The following is a 24,351-nucleotide window of genomic DNA, read 5'->3' as shown; positions in this document are numbered from 1 at the left end:
CAACTTTCAAGGTAGTGTGTTATTCTGTGAATACCCTGAATCTACACTCCTATCTAAGCTTATTAAAAAATCATGAACAAAAGAAATCTAGGTCTTTGTTCCCTTCAAACACAGTCAGGAATAGCCCCTGAGCACCAATGGGTGTGGCTTAAAAAACACAAAAACCTCAGCCAACCAAAGACTTTTTTGGGGGGTGGGAAACTGGCTGTACTGAGGGCCTTATGCCTCTGCACTCAGGGATTACTCCTGGCAGGGCTCAGGGGACCATATGGGGTGCTAGGGATTGAAACCAGGTTGGTTGTGTGCAAGGCACACACCCTGGTTGCTGTATTCTCTCCCCAGTTACTATCCCTTTCTTTCTGACCTCACTTGTGTAATAACCTCTAGTTCCATCCATATTGCAGCTCTGCATGAATTTTTTTCTTAGAGCTGTATAATATTCCATTGTGTATATATACCATAACTTTTTGATCCATTCATCCATAGTTGGGCATTTGGACCTGTTTCCATATCTTGGTTATTGGACTTTGGTGATAAACATAGGTGCACATATATTCTTTTGAATTAATGTCTTTGTGTTTTGAGGTTAGATGCCAAGAAGTGGTATCCCTGGCTCATATGGGAGTTCTGTTTCTTTCTTTTTCTGAGAGATCTTCATATTGCTTTCCATAGAGGCCAGACCAACAGTGGATGAGGGAACAGTCACTTACTGATTCTCTGCCTCCCCCCACCTTAGTTAGTTCTGTTCTTCTCACGGTCATTGTTGCATCATTTTTTTTTTTCATTTTTGGGTCATACCCGGAGATGCTGAGGGGCTACTCCTTGGCTCTGTAATCAGAAATTACTCGTGGTGGTGCTCCATGGACCATATGGGATACTGGGTTGGCTGTGTGCAAGGCAAGCACCCTGTCTGCTATACTCTCTCTCCAGTCCCACTGCCTCATTTTTTTTGTTTGTTTTTGCTTTTTGGATCATACCTGGCAATGCACAGGGGTTACTCCTGGCTTTGCCCTCAGGAATTACTCCTGGCGGTGCTCAGGGAACCATAAGGGATGCTGGGGGTTGAACCCGGGTCAGCCGCGTGCAAGGCAAACGCCCTACCCACTGTGCTATTGCTCCAGCCCCCTCTGCCTCATATTTTGACTTGACTAATATCTGCTTCTTGGTGCTTTTATTGAAAAAAATTGTGGTTGGGGACAGCTCATGGTAGAGCACCTGCCCTGTAGGTGTGAGGCTGAGAATTTGATCCCAGTGCTGACATCATTGTATGTGATTCCTGGCAGCGCAGTGTATGAACTTTGGTGTTACTGTAGCCAAGAGTGCAAACCCTGGATGTCACACAAATAATGATAAAGAGAAGGGAAGGGTGAAAGTGAGGGGTATAATACCTGTCTTGAAAATGTTTTTCAAAAGTTGTTATTGAATATATATGAGATAGACCACTACAAAGCTGTTTATGGTGGGGTTTCAGTCATACAGTGATCCAATACCCAACCCTCCACCAGTGTACATTTCCCACCACCAGTGTCCCCCGTTTTTCTCCCATCACCCCCTACCCCCACCCCAGTCTGCCTCTATGGCAGGCACTTTTATTCCTTTTCTCTCTCTTTTGTGCACTATGGTTTGCAATACAGGCACTAAGAGGTAATTGTATTTGTTCAGGGCGTTCAGTATTTTTGTTGGGAAGATAAGCCTGGAGTAGCTTTTTTTTAAAAAAATCTGGATGGCGGCTTTGGGTTGTGGATGTGACTGGCGAGGTTTCTGGAAGCACAGGGAGATGGGGGGAGGTAGCCCATCTCAACCCCGAGAAAGCCTGGAGATTTCATTCAAAAAACATGCATACCCAAATTTTCAGCAGATTATATCTCCATGAGGTCTGTCCTGAGACAGAGGTGTTCGACCAGGGCCATGATTATAGAAGCAAGCGGCTCCCAGGGCCTCTGCTTGGGTAGGTCGCAGGCTAACCTGCACCCCTCTGATTTACCCTGGTCTGTTCAGTCTTGCATGGGTCTGAGATTAACTGCAGCCTTTGATCTCTTTTGAGATTTGTTTATGCGTCTCTGAAGCCAGCCAATCAAAGAGCTTACATGATGGCGCTGGAGTTGGTTCATGGGGGTGACAGCTGGTGTTCCCAGGAATGTAGGGTAATGTGGGGGGAGGTAGCCCATTCCTGACTTTGAGAAAGCCTGGAGATTTCAGTCACAAAACCCACATATCTGAATTTTCAACAGGTTAATATCTCGGTGAGGTCCATTCCAAGATGGTGGGGGTTGGCTGGGGCCAAGGCAGCGGTTTTGGATTGTGGGAGTAAACAACTGACGGGTTCTGCTTGGGTGGTTGTGCACCAGGCTGACTTGCCCCTGTCCAGTTTACCCTGGTCAGTTCAGTCTTGCGGGTTAACTGCAACTTTTGATCTCTTTTGTATTTATTTATGGGTTTCTGAAGCAAGTCTGATAAATGAGTTTGTATAGCTGAGCTGGAGTGGTTTGTGGGTATGACTCCCGTGTACTTAACTTTTGGCCATTTAATTTCTTGGGAAAGTTGGCCCTGAGTTGTTGGGGCACCATCAGGCTACTGACACACTTAGCCTCCAGGTACAGGTTGATCTGCTGGCGGCATCGCAGCCCGCCTCCCTGGTCTTGAATTTTTACTCAAGCATTAATTTAAAGAAAATGTGTAAAACACTATAGCATAGTGCTTTAATTTTACATAGTGAGTGTTTTCTGAATGTTTACATAGTGAGAATGTTTTCATGTTTCCTATTCATGAATCCATCTTTCCTGGGCTCTTGGTTTAATCTCTTTTATTTTTATCCCATGATCAGAATAGTTCCATTACATACGCTTAAATTTAATGTATAAGTTCAGGCCCAAAATTTGGTCCCATCCTTTATGCCTTTACTGCCTGAACTCTCACAAGCCTTTCTTTTTTTGTGGGTGGTGGGCACGGGGCTTGGGGGCTGCTCCTGGCCTTATGCTTGGGGAGGGTGCTGAGGGTTCTCATAGTGGTAATTGCTTCAGTCTCAAGCAAGGCAGTGCCTTTACCCTTGTACTATCTCTTCGGTCCCAAATCTTCTCATTTCCCGGAGACATTACTGCTGTGTGTTATATAAACATCCTGTTTTGCCTTTGCCTCTTTTACCCACCCTGGTTTTGAATCAGAGATGTTCTTTCTCTGTTATTTCATGTCCTCTAACTAAGGATAAAAACCAGTAGGCCAGAATTTTATTATGTATTGTGTTGTGTGTGTGTGTGTGTGTGTGTGTGTGTTTATAGATGTATATAGCAAATGAACGTATCTTATAGTTTATTATTGTGAGAAGTAGCATGAGGCTTGCTCTTCCATCCTTTAAACATGTTTTCTTATTGGGAAAGAACTTAAATGTGTATGCTTCTATCTGTGCTCTGATGTAGGGTTACATGTTCTTCCTTTCTACTCTTTCTAGAAATTCATTATGTGGGTCAGAAATTCATTATAACTCAGATAAGAAGAGCCCATAAGAACTGAGATACTCATCCAGATCCTTTGTTTTCTAATAGCATGTAAAGAATTTAAATATATGACAAATTATCAGGATTAGGGGGAAAAGAGAATTTGTATCTGGTAAGTGGAATTCATTTTATTATGTTATTTATTTATTTATTTATTTTTGGTCACGGCTGGTGCTGCTCAGAGCTACTCTTGCCAAGGTGCTCTTGGAACCCTGTGCAGTTCCAGGGATTGAAGGCCTGTGTTTCCCCATGCACAACATGTGCTCTAGCTCCTGGGCATCTTCCTGGCTCTGTCATTTAATTTTTTTATACTTCCCACAGGCTTATTAGGATTTTATAGATGAGAAAATTGAGGACTAGAAAAGTCATTTGCCCAAGATGAAATAAAAACCATGTTAGCCAGTCACAAGCCAGTCACACAGCAGTGGGCAGGAATGAGTTGCTGATTTGGTTTGCTGTGGTTTTCTTTCTTGATTTCTCCTTCTGCTCACTCGAGGCAGCTGGGGAACGGAGTTTTGGATTGGTGTATGGTGCTTGTTTAAGGGTTTGTAGTTGTTTTCTTTCCTGGACAGTATTTTTCTCTTAAATGCCATTGAAGCCAAACATTATTTGGCTATTTGTTCATATGCTTATTTTCTTAGGGTTATGAAGTGTTTTATGTGTATACATTGCATGGAAACTAAACAGAAAGCAAATGTTTGCTTAACAGATTAGGGAAGAGATGAAATTTACAGCAGATCAGTGCTTATTCTTAAGACATTACTTACCTCGTTTATATGTTTGGACTTCTGTAGAGCTTAAAATTAGGATTTCAGTGCAAGAAATTAGGTGGTGGAGGTAGTAGCAGTACTAAGGCCAGCAGCAGCAGCTGAAGTGGCTTGAGCTTCTATATGTATGTTTGTGTTATATTTGTTACACGTGTCAGTTTCATGTCCATGTTTCTAAGTGCTTTCTTTTATCTTTTTCTTTTTGGGCCACACCTGGCAGTGCTCAGGGTTTACTCCTGATTCTGCACTCAGGGATCACTCCCAGAGGGCTTTGGGGACCATATGGGGTGACGGGGATCGAACTTGGATCAGACATGTGTAAGGCAAACACCCTACCTGCTGTACTGTTGCTCCAGCCCTAAGTTCTTTTCTTATGAGCTTTAAAAAATCTTAATAACCTTCAGAAGTAGGTACCATTATGTCCATTTTATGGATAAGGAAATTGAGGCACAGATAGACTGAGAAACTTACCTAAGGTCACCTAGCTAGATGCATTCTGCTCTGACTGGCAGTTTTAAATCTGAGTTAATTAATCACTTAAATACAATATTGAAATGTCTCTCAAATAATTGTTTATCTTTTGTCCTGATGTCTGATTGCATTGCACTTGCTTTGGGCATTGGCAAGAGATTACCTTCAAAGTAAAAATGACTAAGTTTACTGGGGTTATATGTAAATTCTTTACATTTTAATATATATTTTTTGCCTTTTGGGTCACACCCAGCAGTGCTCAGCGGTTACTCCTGGCTCTGCACTCAGGAATTCCTCCTGGTGGTGCATGGGGGACCATATGGGATGCTGGGGGTCGAACTTAGGTCTGCCTCATGCAAGGCAAACACCCTATCCACCATACTATTGCTTCAGCTTCAAGGTCTTTAAATCACTGCGGTGTTTCCAAGAAATTAAGGCAGTCTCTCTTACTACATGTTATTAACAATAATTTTTAAAAATTCTGGTTATGGGGCCTGGGGAGATAGTGCAAAGGGCAGGAATGCATGCCTGCTGGCATGCTCAGAGTTGTATCACTGGCATTGCTCCATACTCCCCATTGCCGCAGGGTATTGGCCTAAGCAGTACCTCATTGCTAGGCCATCCAGTGAGCCATTTGACCCTCACAGCTAGACACAGTATTTCTGGGAGTTGCCCCTGGGCCCCTGAGCACTACTTGGGAATTCTTCCCTCATTAAAAAAAAAAAATCAGGTATGAAAATGTACAGATTCATGAAGATGATTTAATTTATCCTATAAGATGCCTTTGGGAAAAAAGATGCCTTTGAAATAGAAAATTTTGTGTGCTGACTCGTGGACTAGGTTGTTTTGGGCTACAGAATGAATGGAATTTTTACAAAGTTTAACGGTAATAGGTAATATAAACCCCTTTCTTAGCATAGCAAGCCATCATGCCGCCTTCTAAAATTATATTTTATAGGAAGAAAGTTTGATTATAGACATAATGTTTAGGCAAATTGTTTTAATAGTTTATAGAAATCTTTATTGCCTGAGATAGTATGTGACTTTTAAAAAAATTTTAACACCTTCATGTTAAAACTTAGTAACCCTCACACCTTTTTATCTCCTCCAGTTCTTTGCCAAAAAGCATGGATGAAAACGAAAGCAGCCAGTCCCTGATGGCAGTTAGCCAGTATCCTAAAGAAGCCGTGAGAAAACGAAATAACTCCGCACGCAATTCTGCAGGAAGTGAATCTTCTAGGTCCTCCAGGAAGAGTTTCAAGCTGGATTACAGACTAGAGGAGGATGTGACTAAATCGGAGAAAGGAAAGAACGGGAGATTTGTCAACCCTTGGCCCACATGGCTGAGTCCCTCTCTGCCAAGTGTTCTCAGATGGCTGATAATGGAAAAGGACCACAGCGGTGTCCCGTCGTCCAAAGAGGTGAAGCCTGGCTATCTTGAGTTCTGTGTAGCTGAATTCAAGTCCTGTTACTATTATCATCACCATTATATTTACTGACAAGTCTTTACTCAGTGCATTTTCCCCTTTGGGGAAAGAGAGGGGATCGGAAGACAATATCCCCTCATGGGTGCCCTATGGTTTATACATAATGTGTGTTTCTTTGCCTTTGATGTGGATTCTGACAGTCAAGTCTATTTTCTTTTTCTTTTTTTTTCTTTTTGGGTCACACCCAGCGATGCACAGGGGTTACTCCTGGCGCATGCACTCAGGAATTACTCCTGGCGGTGCTCGGGGGACCATATGGGATGCTGGGAATCGAACCCGGGTCAGCCGTGTGCAAGGCAAACACCCTACCCGCTGTGCTATTGCTCCAGTCCTGCAAGTCTCTTTTCTATGATAAGGCTGAGGGTTTGGTTCTGGACAGGTGAAGTGAACTAGGTGTTCTTGCTCTTAAGTTTAGTAGCCAAAGCCTGAAATGAACAGGCCACTGTCAGTTGGCTGCCACCTGGGGAGGCAGAGCATGGCAGCACCGGGAACGAGGTGGTGAGTCAGGCTGGTTAGGTGGGAGGTGGCTTCACGGAGCTGGATAATGCTTGGGCGATCATGCTGTGCTAAGAGTGGAACCTGGGCCTCCTGCTTGCAGAGCACGTGCCCAGCTCGTTGAGCTATCTCTTCGGCCCCCCCAGTTTGCTGTTTTAAAGATCGGAGGGACAGAAACATTTTCCTTCCTTTTTTTTTTTCCCTTGGTTCTCGAGAAACCCCATGGGAAGAGAACTATGGACTCACTGTGAAGAGAGAAGGTGAGGGGAAGAGGCTGCGAGGGGTCGGATGGCTTCCTGGTGTTTGTGCTTCTAAAAATGCAGAGGCATCTGTAGTTTTGTTTTATTTTGAAGACCAAAAGACAGCACTCTAGTGCTTTGGAGATGCTCGAGAAATGGGGTTTCTGAAGCCAGTGTCGGGCCTGCCAGCCCAGTGCTGCCATGGTGCTGGGGGCCAGCAGGGCATTTGCCAGCAGAGCTGGGGCACATGTGGTGCTGGAAATAAGACTAGAACCAGAAGCTGTCTCCCCAGCCTGGGGGAGATCAGCTAAAGAAAGCCTCAAAGGCTCTCTCCCTTTCTCAGTGTGCACCACTTAAAAACCAATGTTAGGGCTGGAGAGAGTGCACAGGGCTTAAACACTTGTGTGTGTACGCAGCCAGCCCTGGGCTGATGATGAGAGGCCAGGCAGCGCTGGGATCACACTCAGGACCTGGCGTGTGCCAGACTCGCACCCCGAGCTACCTCCCTGGCTCTGCATGGCTCTTAACTTTTTGCGTGTTTCAAAAATATTTTATGATGGGCATTATGTAATCAAGGAAAAGGTTAAGCATGAAAAAGAAAAATGTAGTTTTCTAGTGAACATTGACATTGCAAAGTATAGTTATTAAAGCTTCCTGAGGTAGTGAAAAAAAATGTATTTTCAGGTATTTTTTTCCCCCTTAGTACTGGAGTTTGAATCCAGAACCTTATACAGAAAAGCATGTGCTCAGCTACTGAGCTACATCCCCAGCCCCCAGATAATAGGATTGCAACCAATTTGCATCAGATTTTTCACTTTGAACTCACTCAACACACTGGACACAAATCCATTAACAGGAATTTGGGTTTCACTGGTTTATAGCTTAGCCAAAAGAAAGGACTTCAGAGGACCCTCTCAGGAGTTCACTTCTGAGACCTCCTTGCTGTAATAAGGCTCTGGAAAGTTTTCTCCCCTCTACCCTGGACTGATTATCTGTCAAATGGCAGTAACATCTGTGTCACAGAGTAAGATAACATGTAGAGTAAGATAACATGATGTATAGGAAGCACTAGGGCAAAGAGTTAGTATTATTTCTCTCTTTACCAGGAGAAGTAAAATATCAACATGTACTATTCATTCTGGACGTGTGTGTTTTCCCATTTGTATTTTTTTCTATTTTATTTATTTATTTATTTTTTATTGAATCACCATAAGAACAGTTACAAAACTTTCCAGTCTAACTCTCAGTCATACAATGATCAAACACCCATCCCCTCACCAGTGCATACCCTCCTCCACCAAGAGCCCCAGTATACCCCCCGTCCCACCCCTGCCCCCACCTACGTGGTGATGATTTCCACCTTACTCTTTCTTTGCTGTGATCACATTCAATATTTCAACTAAAGATCCACCATTATTATTTGGAATTTTCCCCAACATTCAGACCTGTCGAAATAGTATCATTAGATAATTTCTTTTCTATTGCTTATATGAAGAGCATTTTGGATTTTTTATATTTTAGTAATAAGTCTGGAGGGATTTCTGCCAAAAGCTGCTGAGTTCCGAGATTGGTTTGTGTGCCTCTGGGACCATGGCCATCAGAGTCAGGAGCCATTCATGGGCGGCAACTTTGGGCCTCGTCGGGGTGGGGAGAGGGGCAGGTTCCAACCCCCCCATTCCTTGAGGCCCCTCGTGTCATGTCACTGCAGTCTCATACCTGGCAGTCCAATAGGCTCTTAAAAGGTGGCGGCCACTATGCCGCCAGGGAGAAAAGGTGGAAGGGACAAACACCTTTCCCCATCTGGGGTGGCACATTGCCGTAGTTTAATGCTTAGTCTAGATACATTTCTGCCAAAAGCCGCTGTGTTCCGAGATTGGTCTGTGTGCCTCTGGGATGATGGCCGTTCAGGAACCAGGAGTCGTTCATGGGTGGCAACTCGGGACATTGTCGAGGCAGGGAGAGGCCCATTTGTATTTTTAAGAAAGACTGAAGGAACAAGAAAAATCTTGAGCTTCTCAGGAAAAGGCCAAGTGAGGGCTTGGTGTCCTCAGCTTAGAAAAGAATCTCCTGCTTGCATCCAACTTTTGCTTCTTCTGTCTCTGGTGACAGAAAGTAAAAATTTTTTAAAAAATCATTTTTCTTTTGGGGATCTCAGTTTTAGATTTCATTTAAGTTTAATGGAGGCCCTTAGCCTGGAAATAAAACTCTTAAACGCATCTGTGCTGGTGCAAACCACGGGCGACTCACTTGAATATGCTTTGATGAACACAAATAGCAGTGCCAGCTCACCGTGTTAACTACCTACCGTGCCAACTAACTACCTTTGTGTGAGAGGTAGCGAACAATATGGCATGAAGGAAAAATGAAAAAGGAAAAAGTGACTGCTTGATTCAGTGCTTCGAATCAAAAAAAAAAAAAAAAGGTGTTGGAGGTGATGTTTGTAGGTTCCAGACTTGGTTATGGTGCTTGCTGGGGATTATGTTGTTTGTGGGGATCACACTCAGCAATGTGGGTGATGCTGGGGATTAACCTGTGACCTCATGAGATATACAAGGCACAGGCCCTACCACCAAGCCATGTCTGCAAGCCCAGTGTATTGCCTTTTTGAAAACAGGTTTATTGATAAAGAATTCATACTATTAGGGCTGAAGTGATAGTACAGTGAGTAGGGCATTTTACTTGCACGCGGCTGACCCGGGTTTGATTCCCAGCATCCCATATGGTCCCCCGAGCACAGCCAGGAGTAACTCCTGTGCATTGCTGGGTATCATACACACACAACATACACAACACAGACACACACACACACACACACACACGAATTCATACTATCATGGTTTTCAGCACATTCACAGAACAGTTTATCACCATGCTCTAATACATTTTTATTGTTCCCCCAAAAGAAGCATGGGTATCTTTATCCATTATCCCCTTCCCCTTCCCCCTCCCAATTCTCTTGCCTTTCTCCAGCCCCTGGAGGTCACCAGTCTATTTCATTCTATGGATTTCCCTATCCTTGATGGTTGATAAACACCAGACTTGGTGATCCTCTCTGACTGGCTTCTCTCAGCACTTTACCCATTCTTTGGAAGTCAGTGGAGGCTGAGGCGGTGCTCTGATAAAGGGTTCATTCTCCTCAGACTTGGCAAGTCATTCTAGTTGTTCAACTTCTGGAGGATGGTTTGCTACAGATATTTTGTTTTTGTTTTTTGGGCCACAAAAACAAAAACAAACAAATGCTCAGAGCTTATGCATGGTTATGTGCTCAGGGATTATGCCTGGTTGTTCTTGGAGGACCACGTGGGATGCCAGGATACAAGGGATCATTTGTGCTGGGATTGTACCCACGTTGGCCGTGTGCAAGGCATGTGCTATACTGCTGGACTATTGTTTTGGCCCCGAATATTAATTTTTTGAATTCTTTGTTTTGTCACTTGTAGAATGGAGGTGGTTAATAATACCAAACTATAGGGTTGTAGTTGGTACTAGTTAAAACATTCTTATAAAACAGTATTGTCACACAGCTGTCATAAGTGTTAGCTGGTAATGTTATTTTGTACTATAGTGAAGTATTTAAATATTAGATAATTCATAAACATTATTATGATGCACTTACAAATAGGCCAGCACATGGCAGATAGTTTATACCCACTGTACTGTCACTCCAGCTCCTCCTTAATTTCTTGAGAAGTGCCCCATGTGGAATTTTGGTTTGTTTTTTGTTTTGTGTCACACCCAGTGTTGCTCGGGAGCTCCTCCTGGCTTGGCCAGGCTAGGGGTCAGATGATAGTACAGCAGGAAGTGCGTTTTCCTTGCACATGACCAACCAGAGTTTGATCCGCAGAATCTTGAATCCCATATAGTCCCCTGAGCACTGAACTTGGAGTAAGCCCTGAGCACAGGTGTCTGTGGCTCCCAAACAACACCCACAACAATAAAAAGTAGCCAGGACAGTGACCGTCCCTTCCCCCCAAACACAGCTTCTTGTTGCTCTCGTGTAACCCACAGATACAGGGTAGACTCACTAGGCTGGGATGAGGCTCCAGTGGTGGTACATATGCCCTGCGCGTGCAAGGCCGTGGCTTCAGTCCATGGCATCACATTGTCCCTGGAGCACTTCTGGGTATAGTTTTGGTGGTCTTCAGCTTTGGGCTCCTCTCCCCCATCCCAAGAAATAAGATAAAAATCAATTTTTTAAGAGGCTAATAAATTCAGCATCACTTAGTATTTAAAACTTAAATTTCTTTGTGTCTATTCCATTTGGGACCCATAGGGTTTCCTGTCGGTGGACTGGCATGATTATAGAGAAGTCTGCATTTTCTAGAGAAAAAGAAAAGATAAAGTAGCAAATTGCCCTTCTCTGTAGAATTTGGATCAGAGTAGGTTTGTGACGACTTAATCCCCTCAGCCACCAATAATTGCTCTTATTTCTTCACCAGGAACTTGATAAAGAGCTGCCCGTCCTCAAGCCCTATTTCGTCAGCGCCCCCACAGAGGCCCGAGTGAAGGAAGAGGGCTTACGCGTCACCTGGCTGGGCCATGCCACAGTGATGGTGGAGATGGACGAGCTCACATTCCTCACGGATCCCATCTTTAGCACCCGGGCTTCTCCGTGGCAGTTCATGGGCCCCAAGCGTTTCCGACCTCCCCCGTGCTCCGTCAGCGAGCTCCCCCCGATAGACGCCGTCCTCATCAGTCACAACCACTACGACCACCTGGACTATAACTCTGTCGTCGCTCTGAACGAGCGGTTCGGGAATGACTTGAGATGGTTCGTGCCTTTGGGTCTCCTGGACTGGATGCAAAAATGTGGTTGTGAGAATGTGATCGAGCTGGACTGGTGGGAGGAGAATTGTGTCCCTGGACACGATGCGGTCACCTTTGTCTTTACTCCTTCCCAGCACTGGTGCAAAAGGACTCTGATGGATGACAACAAGGTCCTGTGGGGCAGCTGGTCTGTTTTGGGGCCTTGGAATCGATTTTTTTTTGCAGGCGACACTGGGTATTGCTCTGTTTTTGAAGAGATCGGGAAAAGATTTGGACCTTTTGACTTGGCTGCTATTCCCATTGGAGCTTATGCGCCCAGGTATGTAGACCCCCAAAGAAAGCTGCATAGTTGCTTAGCTTAAGTACTTAGAATTTGTGATACTGCAGAATTTGTGATTTTACTGGTGGATTATGTTATCTGTTAGGATTTGGTGGGTCAGATTCAGTTAATTTTGCCAAAAATATATTATCTCATGTAAAATAGTTAAATACAAAATGATTGGAAATTAAAAATGATATTACCAAGGGGGAAAAAAGACCCGAGTATAAATAATTATTATTAGCAAAAAGTACCATGTCATTCTTTCTTTTGTGTTTTGGGCCATACCTGATGGAGCGCAGGGTTATTCCTGGCCTCAGGAATTACTCCCGGTAGTGTTTGGTGACCACATGGGATGCTGGGGATTGAACCTAGGTCAGCCTTGTGCAAGACAAGCGCCCTACCTGCTTAGTTATCTTTCTGGCTCCTACATCATTCTGTTTAGAGTTAAACTGATCAACCAGACCTCAATCTTGATTTTCCTATCACATGGAGGACAATCTCTTTTGCCGTTTTTCAGTCCTTGACCTAAACAAGGCATTAGCCCAGGTGAGGGCCTGGTTTCAGTCAACATGGAAGTTATTCTCGCATCTCTCACCAGTGGCTCTACAATCTTTGAGTACACTCACGCTTTCATTCCAGGATGTAGCAGATCTAGTCACTGCCTGTGTGGTTCTTAATACTGTCTACTTAAGGGAAAGAGAAGTGATTCAAAAAAATTGAGGTACCAGTGATCCCTAGTTAATATATGCAGAAGAAAATAATGCTGATAAGTAGCAAGGGACCGATTTTCAAAAATAAGCATTCAAAGGTGCGTGCAGAATTGGGATACAGCCTTGCCTTTTCTTTAGGCAATCCCAAAGCAGAGGAATGCGTGTTTGACTAATTCCTTGATGAATTGAGAGAATCTGATTGGTGCTCTGGGGCCTTTGTGGAGGAACAGAGGTGCTGGGGATCTAACTCGGGCTTCTCACAGGCAGAGCGTGCACCCCAGCCCTCTGAGCCATGGCCTCCTCCTCGTCCGTTTCTTACCTGCCTGAATTTTTATTTCTCCCTTTTGCTTTCTCCTGTCCTTTTGTAGGGGCTAAATATTTTTAAAAACTTATTATAAGTAAATATTAAAATCTAAATGTGACTTTTCTACTAATTCTGACTTTTTTTTTTTTTTGGGTCACACCCAGCGATGCACAGGGGTTACTCCTGGCTCTTCACTCAGGAATTACCCCTGGCGGTGCTCAGGGGACCATATGGGATGCTGGGATTAGAACCCGGGTCGGCCGCGTGCAAGGCAAACGCCCTACCCGCTGTGCTATCGCTCCAGCCCCCTAATTCTGACTTTTAATGAGACCTCTCAGAATTTCAGCGAGACTGTTCCCAAGTCCGGTTCATATAGTGTTGATCTTTACTCACTGTTCCTGAAGAATATCTATCACATGTCTTACCCCTTTTTTTCCCCTTTGGTTTATGGACCACACCTGGCGGTGCTCAGGGCTTATGCCTGGCTCTGCACTCGGGGATCACTCCTAGTGGGCTTGGGGGACCTTCTGGGGTGCTGCGGGTCAAACCCAGATAGTCTGCGTGTAAGGCAAGTGCCTTACCCATTGTACTGTCACTCCGACCCCTATTATATGTCCTTATAGCTATTTTATATGTTGTATCAGTTTGTCATCGGTGTGATAGTGACATCACAAATTTGTTTACTGAATTCTCCCCTCCTGCTTGCATTGCAGCTGTCTTATTTCTAAGACTGGAGGATAGGAGTATGGTATTAGCTCTACAAACATTAAATTATGTTGCCTTCACTATACCATTCATATCTCTGGGCCAGCAGTCAGAATCTTAGAGAGAAGATCGTCTATAGAGTCAATTAAAAAAAAAAAAAGAAGATCATTTATCAACAGAGTTGTAGAACACGTTATGAATATAAGCTGGCTTCATCTAGATGACTTTCAAGAATATGTTTGGGGTCATTCTTGCTTAGTTTGGGGATTCTCTGTCCCCAGGTATCTAGTCCAAATCAGTTGGGATGTTAAGTTTTGAATTTCAGGTAGCCTTGAGGGTGGAAAAAAAAAAAAAAGAATTGTGGCTCTCACTTTGATATGTGGTCTGAGGTTGGATTTTGGTTTTAATCCACGGCCGCACTAAAACTGCCCTCCTCTTGCCCTCCTGCATGGGGGAGCCTCGGCAGCAGAACGCTTATCTGATGGCCGGGAGGACACAGTGGCCTTGTTTCTGGGCTCCCACGAGGCCTGGCAGCCTTGATAGTAAACAGCAGCCCTCAGCTGCAGCAGATGGATGGACTTTTCCATGACAGGCTGCAGAATGTACGGAGGCACCTGTATGGTCATTTCCTATGAAAGTTAGTGGCAGTCGGCAACCAGGACAGTTATTAATGTGAAGGTGATGCTGTTTCACTCTTGGAAAGCAAAGGATTTGCTTTGTAGCCATCTCATATCAGAATAAACTTTCCCCTTTTCACCTTTTTTTTTTTTTTTTGGTCACACCCAGCGATGCTCAGGGGTTACTCCTGGCTCTGCACTCAGGAATTACTCCTGGCAGTGCTTGGGGGACCATATGGGATGCCAGGGATCGAACCCGGGTTGGCCACATGCAAAGCAAACGACCTACCTGCTGTGCTATCGCTCCAGCCCCCACTTTCCCCTTTTCAGATTCTGGTCCTGCTGCTAGACTCTGGGGAGAATTCTACAGAGCAGGTGTTGTATCGATGTCTTGTTTAGCCTTTCCTACCCCTTCCGGAGTGGGCATACTTTTTGTTTAATAAACAGTTTGAAGGACTTTCCATAGCCATTTCCCGGCATCAGTGGAGCTGGGGTTCAGACCTTGGCCCGATGCCTTCCCACCTGCTTGTCCAAAGGCATCCAGCTGCCCCTTTGAATGTTTCTGCCTTCTCTCTAGAATCAGTTCCCTTATCTGCCCCCTGCTGCCAACCCATGCATCCTCCCTATGTAGTTCTTTGATTCAAATAAAATCCTTGATTTTTTTCCAATGATCTTTTTTTGTTTGTTTCAATTCTTGCATTCGCCAAATGAGGTTCATATATGGAAACAAAATGTTACATTTATATCAATATGTATAAAAGGAATTCAGTTACTAGGTACAATTTTAGTCTCTAAATATACTTAGAGAATCATGAATTGGCTTTTTAAAAAAAATAATGTATAATTACTACCTAAGGTTATTTACAAAAAGTATCACTGGCAACATTTATTTTTCCTATTGCCTTTATCACTATAGTATATAAAAACTTCCAAACAATTATTTTATAGTCCTGGATTCAAACTACATAGCATTAAAAAAAATCAAGTTTTTTTTTATTAAAGTTATTAAAAAAAAAAACTAAGTTGGTGTTTAAGGCTCAGTAAACAGTAAACCAAAAAAAAAAAAGTCTTATAACAGACCTTTTCCTTATACAGTGAGTAAGACTGCTAAATGTTTTTTTTGTTTTTTTTTTTTCAGTGAGTTTTCTTCATGTTACTCTGTTTGCTCTAATTTTTTTCTGGTAAAAAAGTCCCAGAGATAGAGCATGGTGAATGGCTGGCCTCCAGGTATTGTTCTGGGTCTGTTTTTGTTTAAGCCAAAAACATTTGAAAATAGGTCTTTAGTTCTGGCAGCAAATTAGAATAAATTGTCAAAAATTCACATTTTCTTCAAAAAATTGCAACTGGCTTTCACACTAAATTTCAGCTTGTTTTCACACTGTAAGTTGTATACTTTTCATCCATATGCTCCCGTAAACGTGCCTCCCTCTCCAGTTCATTCTCCTCTTCCAAAAGATCGCACACCTGCCCCAAGAGCTGAATCCTCAGGCCCTAGATTACATCAGCTCTCAAGACTTCAACTATTTTTCGGATCTTTTCAGAAATGGGCACGATAGCTGAAGGTAGCCCTTTAAAACAAAGCGAGGTCCTCCGCCTCCTCTGCAACTTTACCATGAAGTATCAGCATGTCCCGATACTTGCGATGAAGTATTTAAATTCTGACACTGGATCTGGTATTGGCAGATCTTCACAGCTCTCTTTAGAATCCAGTTTTAGGGTTTGAGTCATCATCTGTACCAAGTCACTCAGTTCATTTGTATGACCTTTCCCTTCCCTGGAATCCCCATCTGATTTATCAGTTGAAGTGGTAGAAGAACTTAACTCATCCTCAGAGAGACCATGGGGCAGCTTCCTTTCCTGAGCAGCACCGGAGTCAGAAGTCAGACACGGGGAAGGCCTGGGCTCTCCTTCCTCTCGTGGGTTCCCTGACCCTGCTGCACTCAGAAGCTCTCCTCATGGAAGGGCCTGCGTTTCTTCTTGTGACTGCTTCAGCCGCCTTCTCTCTCTTGCTGATAACGGTCGGTCCTTTGAGGATAAGATCTCTGTGCCCCTAGAACTGCTCACAGGGTCAGAGACCACCGTGCTCTGCTTTTCAGCATTCGTTTGTGCTGGCGACACATCCACTTTTCCAGCAGTAGGAAGAGAGGCAAATGTCGAGGAAGAGCCTCTTGGAACTCTTTTCCCCACATTGCTCTGTCTGTTCTTGTTTCCTCTGCCGTCGCTGGTCCTTCGGCTTTTGGTTTGTGTTTAGGGGCTACAGAGCCTTCACTGGAACATTCCTTTCCCCAGCGACATCATCAGAGGAGCATGTGGGAGTGAGGGCCCCAGGCTGAGGGCTGAGCGCTGTGTCATCCTGAAGCTTCTCCTTCATTTGAGAGAGTGCGTTTACTTTCTAGCTCATTCGCAGCCTCTGTGCCTCTTGGCTGACTCTCGTGAGCCACTTTGCTCCCCGAGTCGTCCCTCTCTGCAGGTAGAAGGTCAATATCCACCCTGCTGATTGTGGCCAGGGATTCTGCAGTGCTGCTCAGGTCTGCTTTGCACGTGGGGTCTCTCATATTTGCAGGTGTCTTCAAGGGCCCAAGTGCTATGGGTTTCTCCTGGGACAAACATCGGTCTTCAGCCACCATATATGTCTTGGAGCCCTCGAACGCACACTGTCGGGAGGGAACTGCTTCATGGTTTGAGCCAGCCTTTCCAGAAACCACTGTAGCAACAGGCTTGGATTTAGAGTCACCGTTTTTAATATTATTTTTGGACTTTTTGCCTTTGTGGCCTCCAAGAACAAGACTATTTGGCGCTTTATGTACGGCTGCCTCAGGATGCTGCGCACAGTCTCTCTTCAGGCTTTTTGCTCAGCATTGACCTTATCAGTTCTGCCAGCTCTGGGCTATAATCTTCCGGCATAGGTGGCAGCTTTCCTTCAATAATTCGGTAAACTAAAGAATTCATATCTTTTGCATTGAAAGCTTGCTTCAGAGTGGCCATTTCATAAACACAGCACCCTAGAGCCCAAACATTGGACTTACAGTTGTAGGGCTTGTTGGAGAACAGCTCGGGGCTCATATAGTAGGGTGTGCCAATGAGGGTCTGAGCCATGTCACACTGGTTCTCTAACATGTGGGCGATTCCTAGGTCCCCCACTTTGATGATGTTTGTTCTGGTTAGGAAGACATTTTGAGTCTTGAGATCTCGGTGAAGGATGTGTTTTTCGTGTAAATACTGCAGCGCCATCGCGATCAGAACAAACCACTCCACCACCCAACTCTCGGGTAGGAGCCGCCCCTTCTGCTCCTTGAGCTTTCTGTACAGATTGCCTCCTTCACAGACGCCCATGATAATGTTCAGCAGACCGTCCCCGCCCTCCAGAGATTCCTTTTGCAGGTCACAATGTTTGGGTGTTTCAGCTGCGACAAGAGCTGGGTTTCTTGCTCTGCAGCTCGCCTCTCTGGGCTGGACGCATTTCGGAGGTTCAGTTTTTTGATGACATACTGCCTGCCGTCCCGCTGGTGCCTTACGAGCGTCACTTCCCCGTAGCTGCCCCTGCCCACGGGCTGCAGGTAGCAGTAGGTGGCCAGGGGCATGTTCCCGGTGGCGGAAAGAGCAGCGGGAGGCCCCGCTCATGTCCGAGAGGCGGCCCAGCGGGCGGCTACATAGGCGGCAAGCTTGAGAGCCCAAGCCGCAGCCATCCCTGATCTTTAAATATATACATTCTTTGTTTTCTACTTTAGCAAGTGAAAAAATCTTTTCAGAAAGTTATTCTGGTTCTTTTTTCATTGGAGCTTTAGTTTCTAGTTCTCTCCCCATTATTCAATTTCTTTAGCATACCTTAAGGCCACTCCCAAGGATGCTCTGCTGACCAGACCAGATGCTTCAGTGCTGGAAGTTGATGCTGTGGTATTGCTCAGGACCACTGGTGCTGAGGGCAGCAGGGCCACACCTATGTTGCTCAGTGGGCCACGTGGATGCTGGGGATCACACTCAGGGCCTTGCTCATGCTTCTGGCCTGAGCTATTTCTCCAACCTCCCATTATCCAGTATCTTTGATTCATACCAGGATTCCAAGGTTTCTGCTTATTAAACTAAAATAAAAATGCACATGAAATGAAATCTTAATATTCAGAGGGGGAATTTTGCTTGAGTTAACTATTATTAAGTAGTTTGTACAAGAATTTTTCCTTCATTTTTTTCCTGCAGAAAAGTCAACTCGCGGGGCTAGAGCAATAGCACAGCGGGTAGGGCTTTTGCCTTGCACGCGGCCGACCCGGGTTCAATTCACAGCGTCCCATATGGTCCCCTGAGCACCGCCAGGAGTTAATTCCTGAGTGCATGAGCCAGGGATAACCCCTGTGCATTGCCGGGTGTGACCCAAAAAACAAAAAAAAAAGAAAAGAAAAGTCGCTGTAAAAAACTAAAGCTTGCCAAGGGGCGCGCGCGCGCGCACTCGCGGGCTCTCTGGGTGGCTCTGTCTCACCGCCAGTGTTTGGTGCCCCGGATCCACTGTGTGTGCTGTCGGTCAAGGACAAGCGACGGAAGGAAGAAGGACAAACTGGTTGCTCGATCAGTTTATTTCATTCTCTCTCTCTGCTTCTCTCCTGGCTCTCAATCTCTCTCTGGATCTCTGGATCTGTCCCCAACCCACTCTTACAGCCTAGTTAAATCTCCCCAGCACAAGGGGGGGTTGGGGCGTACACATAGGTGTGGTCACCATCAATACGGTAAGGTTCTTTTCCCTCAGGGGATGCTTCTCCTAGGACTTAATTCTCTTTCAGCAGGAGGATCCACCCAACGGCGTAGTCCCATGAGTGTGTTTCTGTTCTCCTCAGCCAGCAAACATATAAGAATTCATAATATTAATCATTTTGTATGGACACAATAAGAGATGCATTAAAGCTTATGGAATTGCTCTTCTGGGGCCATCTCAATCTCAGACTACAGTGCTCAGGCCAGATCAGTCTTTCCTATCCCTAGCAGGGTCCTAGTCTTATCATTACTTTTGGATCATGACAGCATTTGCGTATGATCAAGCTCTTAACTTATAGTTAAGCATTAGGCACTTTGGCCAGTCCCATCTTGATACCAGGGTAGCATATAACTCACCGCTTGCCCTGGATCCGTCCCGTCCCTTGTTGGGACCCTGCTTTTGGGGTGCTAGGAACTGAGGGCAACTGAGGCTTAAGTGGAGAAAGCAGATGCCTGGTAGGGAATAATATTCGAAGCCAATTAAGTCCCAAGTTACAAAAGCATAATACTGTCTTCTCGTGTCCATACAAAAAGGACATTGCTTTAAAGTAAATTATTCAAAGGCATAAAGAGGAGAGAAAGGCAATGTTATAATATTCAGTGTCCTAGGAAGGTCTGACCTTACAAATGAGCAGAGTCAGATTACGGGAAAGCTGAGGATTAACTCTTTTGGGGAAGAGAGCATGGAGAAGTGATTATAGCTAAACAAAGGGATGGGAGAGATACGGGAACACCTTGATGGGTGTGACTGGGGTAAGCCTAAACTTCGGGAAAAACTGGGACAAGCTACTCATGGCAAGGAGGGAGAGGACAAAGTAATGTCATTCTACAAGTCGCCTCGAGGGAGACAGATTTGCTAAGTGACTAATTCCTGTGTAGTCTTAAATGTTGATGAGAGAAGCAGTAATGAGGAGTTAGGACTTATTTCAAAAGTCAGAGTTAATAAATTGCTGTATTCCATCAGGTGGTTTATGAAATACCAGCATGTAGACCCAGATGAAGCAGTAAGGATTCATATCGATGTTCAAACAAAGAAATCAGTGGCAATTCATTGGGGAACATTTGCCTTAGCCAATGAGGTGAGTTTGATTATGACAAAACTTAACCTTGGTTCTGTGTTGACCCGTGTTAAGATTTCAAGCATTCAGGCATTCCTGGCAGTGTTTTCGTAGATGAAGCTGGAAGCAGAACCTGCAATCAGATTAGCTACTGCTGTGAAGGTGGTAAATCATACTAACGAGAAAAACAAGAGAGAGGAGAAACCTCACTCTGTGCTGTTCTTTGGGCTTATTTGTGTCAGTAATGACGTCTGGGTTTATATAGCAACTCCCCCCCAAAAAAAGTGTAGTCTGAGGAAATAGGCTTCTATTATAGTAGATTTAAGAGTGCTAAAACGAGGGTTAAAAGATGAAGTACTTTTTTTTTTTTTTGCAGGAGTGTGTGTGCGTGGTGGGGGGCACATCTGGGATTCCTTTTGGTTCTTTTTTTTTTTGCTTTTTGGGTCACACCCAGTGATGCTCAGGGCTCACTCCTGGCTCTGCACTCAGGAATTACTCCTGGCGGTGCTTGGGGGACCATATGGGATGCTGGGAATCGAACCCGGGTCGGCCGCATGCAAGGCAAATGCCCTACCCGCTGTGCTATCGCTCCACCCTCCTTTTGGTTCTGCACCCAGTAATCATTCCTGGCAGTACACAGTATATAGGGTGCTGGGGATCGAATCTGGGTTGGCCACGCGCAAGGCAAGTGCCCTACTTGCTGTACTATCTCTCCAGCCTCTACTGGATTGCTTTAGACATAGTTGTTTGGGCCCATGGTTCTGAGCATTTTCTCTCCCTTTGCAGCGAAAATGCTTGCACTATGTAACAGCTATTGCTCAGAGGGGTTTCTTGCCTAATCCTAGGATTATATTCTAGAAAGCAACAATTGTCAAGAATTGACCTGTGGCGGAACTCAAAGACACTTTAACATCAAAATTCACATGAAATATAGTTAATAAAGCTAGAAAATGTTGCTTATTTTAGTTTATCTTAGAAAAATGTTCCCTAATTACACGTTTAATTTTTTTCATTATTTTCTTCTCTCCTTTTCCAGTATTACTTAGAACCTCCTGTGAAACTAAATGAGGCTCTAGAAAGATATGAACTTAATCCTGAAGATTTTTTTGTTTTGAAGCATGGAGAATCAAGACACTTAAATACCGGAACCTTTGATTAAATATCAGCACATGAGCTTTTAATGAAAAAGGCATCACCTGATATGCAATTGAGAAGACTTAGAAATTCAAGAATATTATGAAGTTTTACTTGTGGAACAACTGCAAGTTTGTGTTTTATTTATAACTTTCTAATATGATTGTCAGTTCATAAAAACAGAATCCAGGGATGGGTCATTTAAATAATGAATTAGCAAATGTGGATTTCAAGTTTTGTCTCAGTGGTAGAACACTGCAGTAGAATTTGTTTTTACTAACATACTTAAGGGGATAGAATTTTAGGCTGTGAAAAACTGATGTAAAGTCTCATTTCTTCTATTTCTAAGGTCTTTCTACAAAATGAGTAAGACTGCCTACCTTTCTAGAGTTTTTCAAAGCCTGCATAGGAATATATTTCTTATATTCACATTAAATGATAATGGTTCTTGCTCTGTCAAAATTAGCTTACATGCCAACTAAAGTAATTTTTGTAAGCATATTGAAAATAAGAGTTTGGGCAAAGTTACCATTTTTAAAGACATTTTTAAAAGCAAAGGGTGCAATGTATTGTTTCCTATTTACAAGCTCCAAATAAAAAGCACTGGGTTGGGCTGAGAAAGGGAAAGAATGTGGTCTTAAGAATGATTTTTTTCTGTTTTTAATCTAAAAATTTGGTTTGCTGAGCACAAATACAACTGTGAAATGATAAATGTAGACCTTAAAGTAATAGACTAGGTACTTTGAATTCAGTTTTCTTCTGTCCATTCCTTGTTTTCTCTCTCTACATCCATTTTTACCCCTCATTTCTTAGCTTTAACTCTAAATACATCAGTATGGGACCAGAGAGTACAGTGTGTAGGGTGTTTTGTCTTGCATCCTACCCATTGACCGGAATTTGATTCCCGGCATCCCATATGGTCATCTGAGCACTGCCAGGAGTAACAGCTGAGTGTAGGAGTAAGCCCAGAGCACCTCTGGATGTGCCCCCAAACTCCTCTTTCCACAAAACCCCCGTCCTAATAACCAAAAATATAAACCAAAAAACCATTTTTACACATATGTAAACACATACGTTTACAAGTACGTTGTTTTACAGATTCATATTTTCCATCTATTTGTTCCAATACTTAATAGGCAAAATTCTGCTTTTATTAACTAAGCCATTGTGGATTGCCAGCGTGGTATGACGACGATTCTGGGAATCCGCTTCCTCGAGTGCTATTCCTTTACAGGCACCCAGCTCACAGCCACACTGAACCTTCCTTTGACGTGAGAGCAGATTGGCTACAGAGAGGCCCATCTATATTCCTAATCAGTCTTAGTGAAATGAACTTTATTCATATAAAAGATTTAAAGCAGGTTTTCTATACCTAATGCTACCCAGACAGAGTTCTATACCTTGATTTGCATCTATGTATGCATGTGATATTTTAGCTACTTAACCTGGATTTTAATCCTGCTTTCAAACCATGAATTTTTTTCTGCACCCTGAAATGTGCCTCATTTTCCTCATGAGCAACAAGAGGATTATTTTGACCTACCTCCAGAACATGTGAAGGTGTGATTAAAACAAACAAACAACTCAAAAACCACGTTGGAAATGTAAATGAAAAAATGATTTAAAATATCACTGCCTAATAGAGATAGGCATATTTGAAAGCTGATAATAGGCTAATGTATCTGACAATATATTATTCCTGTTGCAGATCTAAGTATATTATAAACACCCTTTCATCTCATTCATTTTGTAAATTTGGAACACAATAGCCTTTATTGTATTCTTTATCAAGACCTTTATCTGCATCAATGTATATCAGTTAAAGGGATATGTGTATGTTCCACGCACGCATGCACACACAGACACAGACACAAAAACAATGTGGTTATGTGATTTGGGGGCAATAAAAGTACAGATTTTTTCCCCTTATGAAACAGACTTTCAGGAATGATTTAAATAGCATATATTCTTTTTTACTCCAGAGGACTCTTTAGCAGCAGACATGAATCAAGATGTCTGGTTTATGGAGAATTAATTCTGAGGTATTTCCTGACCTAATATTAGCCACTGCTTCTGTGGTTATCTTTCTTGCTGTTGCATGCCAGATTGAAAAGTCTTCCTTACCTCTGCTTTATGAAGCAAGTCAAGTGTATCTTATTTAATTATTTCTTCTCCATGAATGGCCTGAATATTATTCTTGTATTCACATATACTTTTGAACAAGAGGTCTCTAAGCACTTTAAATTACATTCTCCTTCACTTAATTTCACCTGTCTCAGCAACGAGAATTTATACCTATTGAAAGACAAGATGTGCCATGAGCTACACAGTGAAAAATCTATCCTTGCAGCATCAAGATGGAATTCGTTCTGGGTAGTGAAAATTTTCTTTTCTCTAGCATCCTGACATTTCATCTGATCTCCAGGAAACAAGATTATTTATTCAAACTGATAGAAAAAGAGACAGTTTTAGAATCCATTGCTGCTAAAGTACACTGAAACCAAATATTGGTTTTGAATGTGCACTGTTTGAATATATCTTTTCATTAAGTGAGGTAGGTTAAAAAAATGTTATATAGAAATGTGCCTTTCAGGGAATACTTATGTTTGCATCACTGATAAACAGATGTAATTTACATTACTGCAATAGCCAATTGAGCTCTTCCATATTGCAGTCCTTTTTCTAATGTATAGACATTTCTTTCAAGTTTGATGAAATGTGATCGGGATCACCCTTAGAATATGCATTTTTCTGTTTGAGAATTTGGACTTCCTATGGAAATTCATTTGTAGATGAAATTTATTCTTAAAGCCTTGCCTTAAATACATGAATAGGAAAGCTTCTGCTTGTGTATTATTTTATTCTAAGCATGGTGGTAATTATGAACCCAAATATTATAAAGCTTGGCTGAATTTAAATTATAAATTGTACTAGGAGCTTATGTGGAATAAAAAAATAGCTAAATTTTTTCATGCATTGTGATTTTGGTCACATGAATGAAAATAAAGTACTGTAAATTAAGAGTACAGCCTTGTCATTTTTTT

At 43.3% G+C, this 24,351-nt stretch overlaps 1 protein-coding gene and 1 pseudogene across 5 annotated transcripts in view; one reads left to right on the top strand and one right to left on the bottom strand.

The window, feature by feature from the left end:
• Window positions 1–24,333, top strand: part of NAPEPLD (N-acyl phosphatidylethanolamine phospholipase D) — a 40,653-nt gene extending 16,320 nt beyond the window's left edge. For all 5 annotated transcript variants that reach the window (XM_055131170.1, XM_055131190.1, XM_055131197.1 and 2 more), the window contains 4 exons: window positions 5,841–6,150; window positions 11,390–12,036; window positions 20,080–20,194; window positions 21,210–24,333. In XM_055131170.1, coding sequence (XP_054987145.1) covers window positions 5,841–6,150; window positions 11,390–12,036; window positions 20,080–20,194; window positions 21,210–21,332 — 1,195 coding nt within the window. In that variant the 3' untranslated portion in view covers window positions 21,333–24,333. The remainder of the gene's footprint in view (window positions 1–5,840; window positions 6,151–11,389; window positions 12,037–20,079; window positions 20,195–21,209) is intronic.
• On the bottom strand, window positions 15,706–17,956 carry LOC105943382 (serine/threonine-protein kinase Nek4-like; annotated as a pseudogene).
• Window positions 24,334–24,351: the final 18 nt, after the last annotated feature.

Source organism: Sorex araneus, chromosome 1 (assembly GCF_027595985.1).
Source record: "Sorex araneus isolate mSorAra2 chromosome 1, mSorAra2.pri, whole genome shotgun sequence".
NCBI classification, from domain to species: Eukaryota; Metazoa; Chordata; class Mammalia; order Eulipotyphla; family Soricidae; genus Sorex; species Sorex araneus.
Note: the sequence above shows the minus strand (reverse complement) of the source record. Positions and strands in the feature narration are given on the sequence as shown.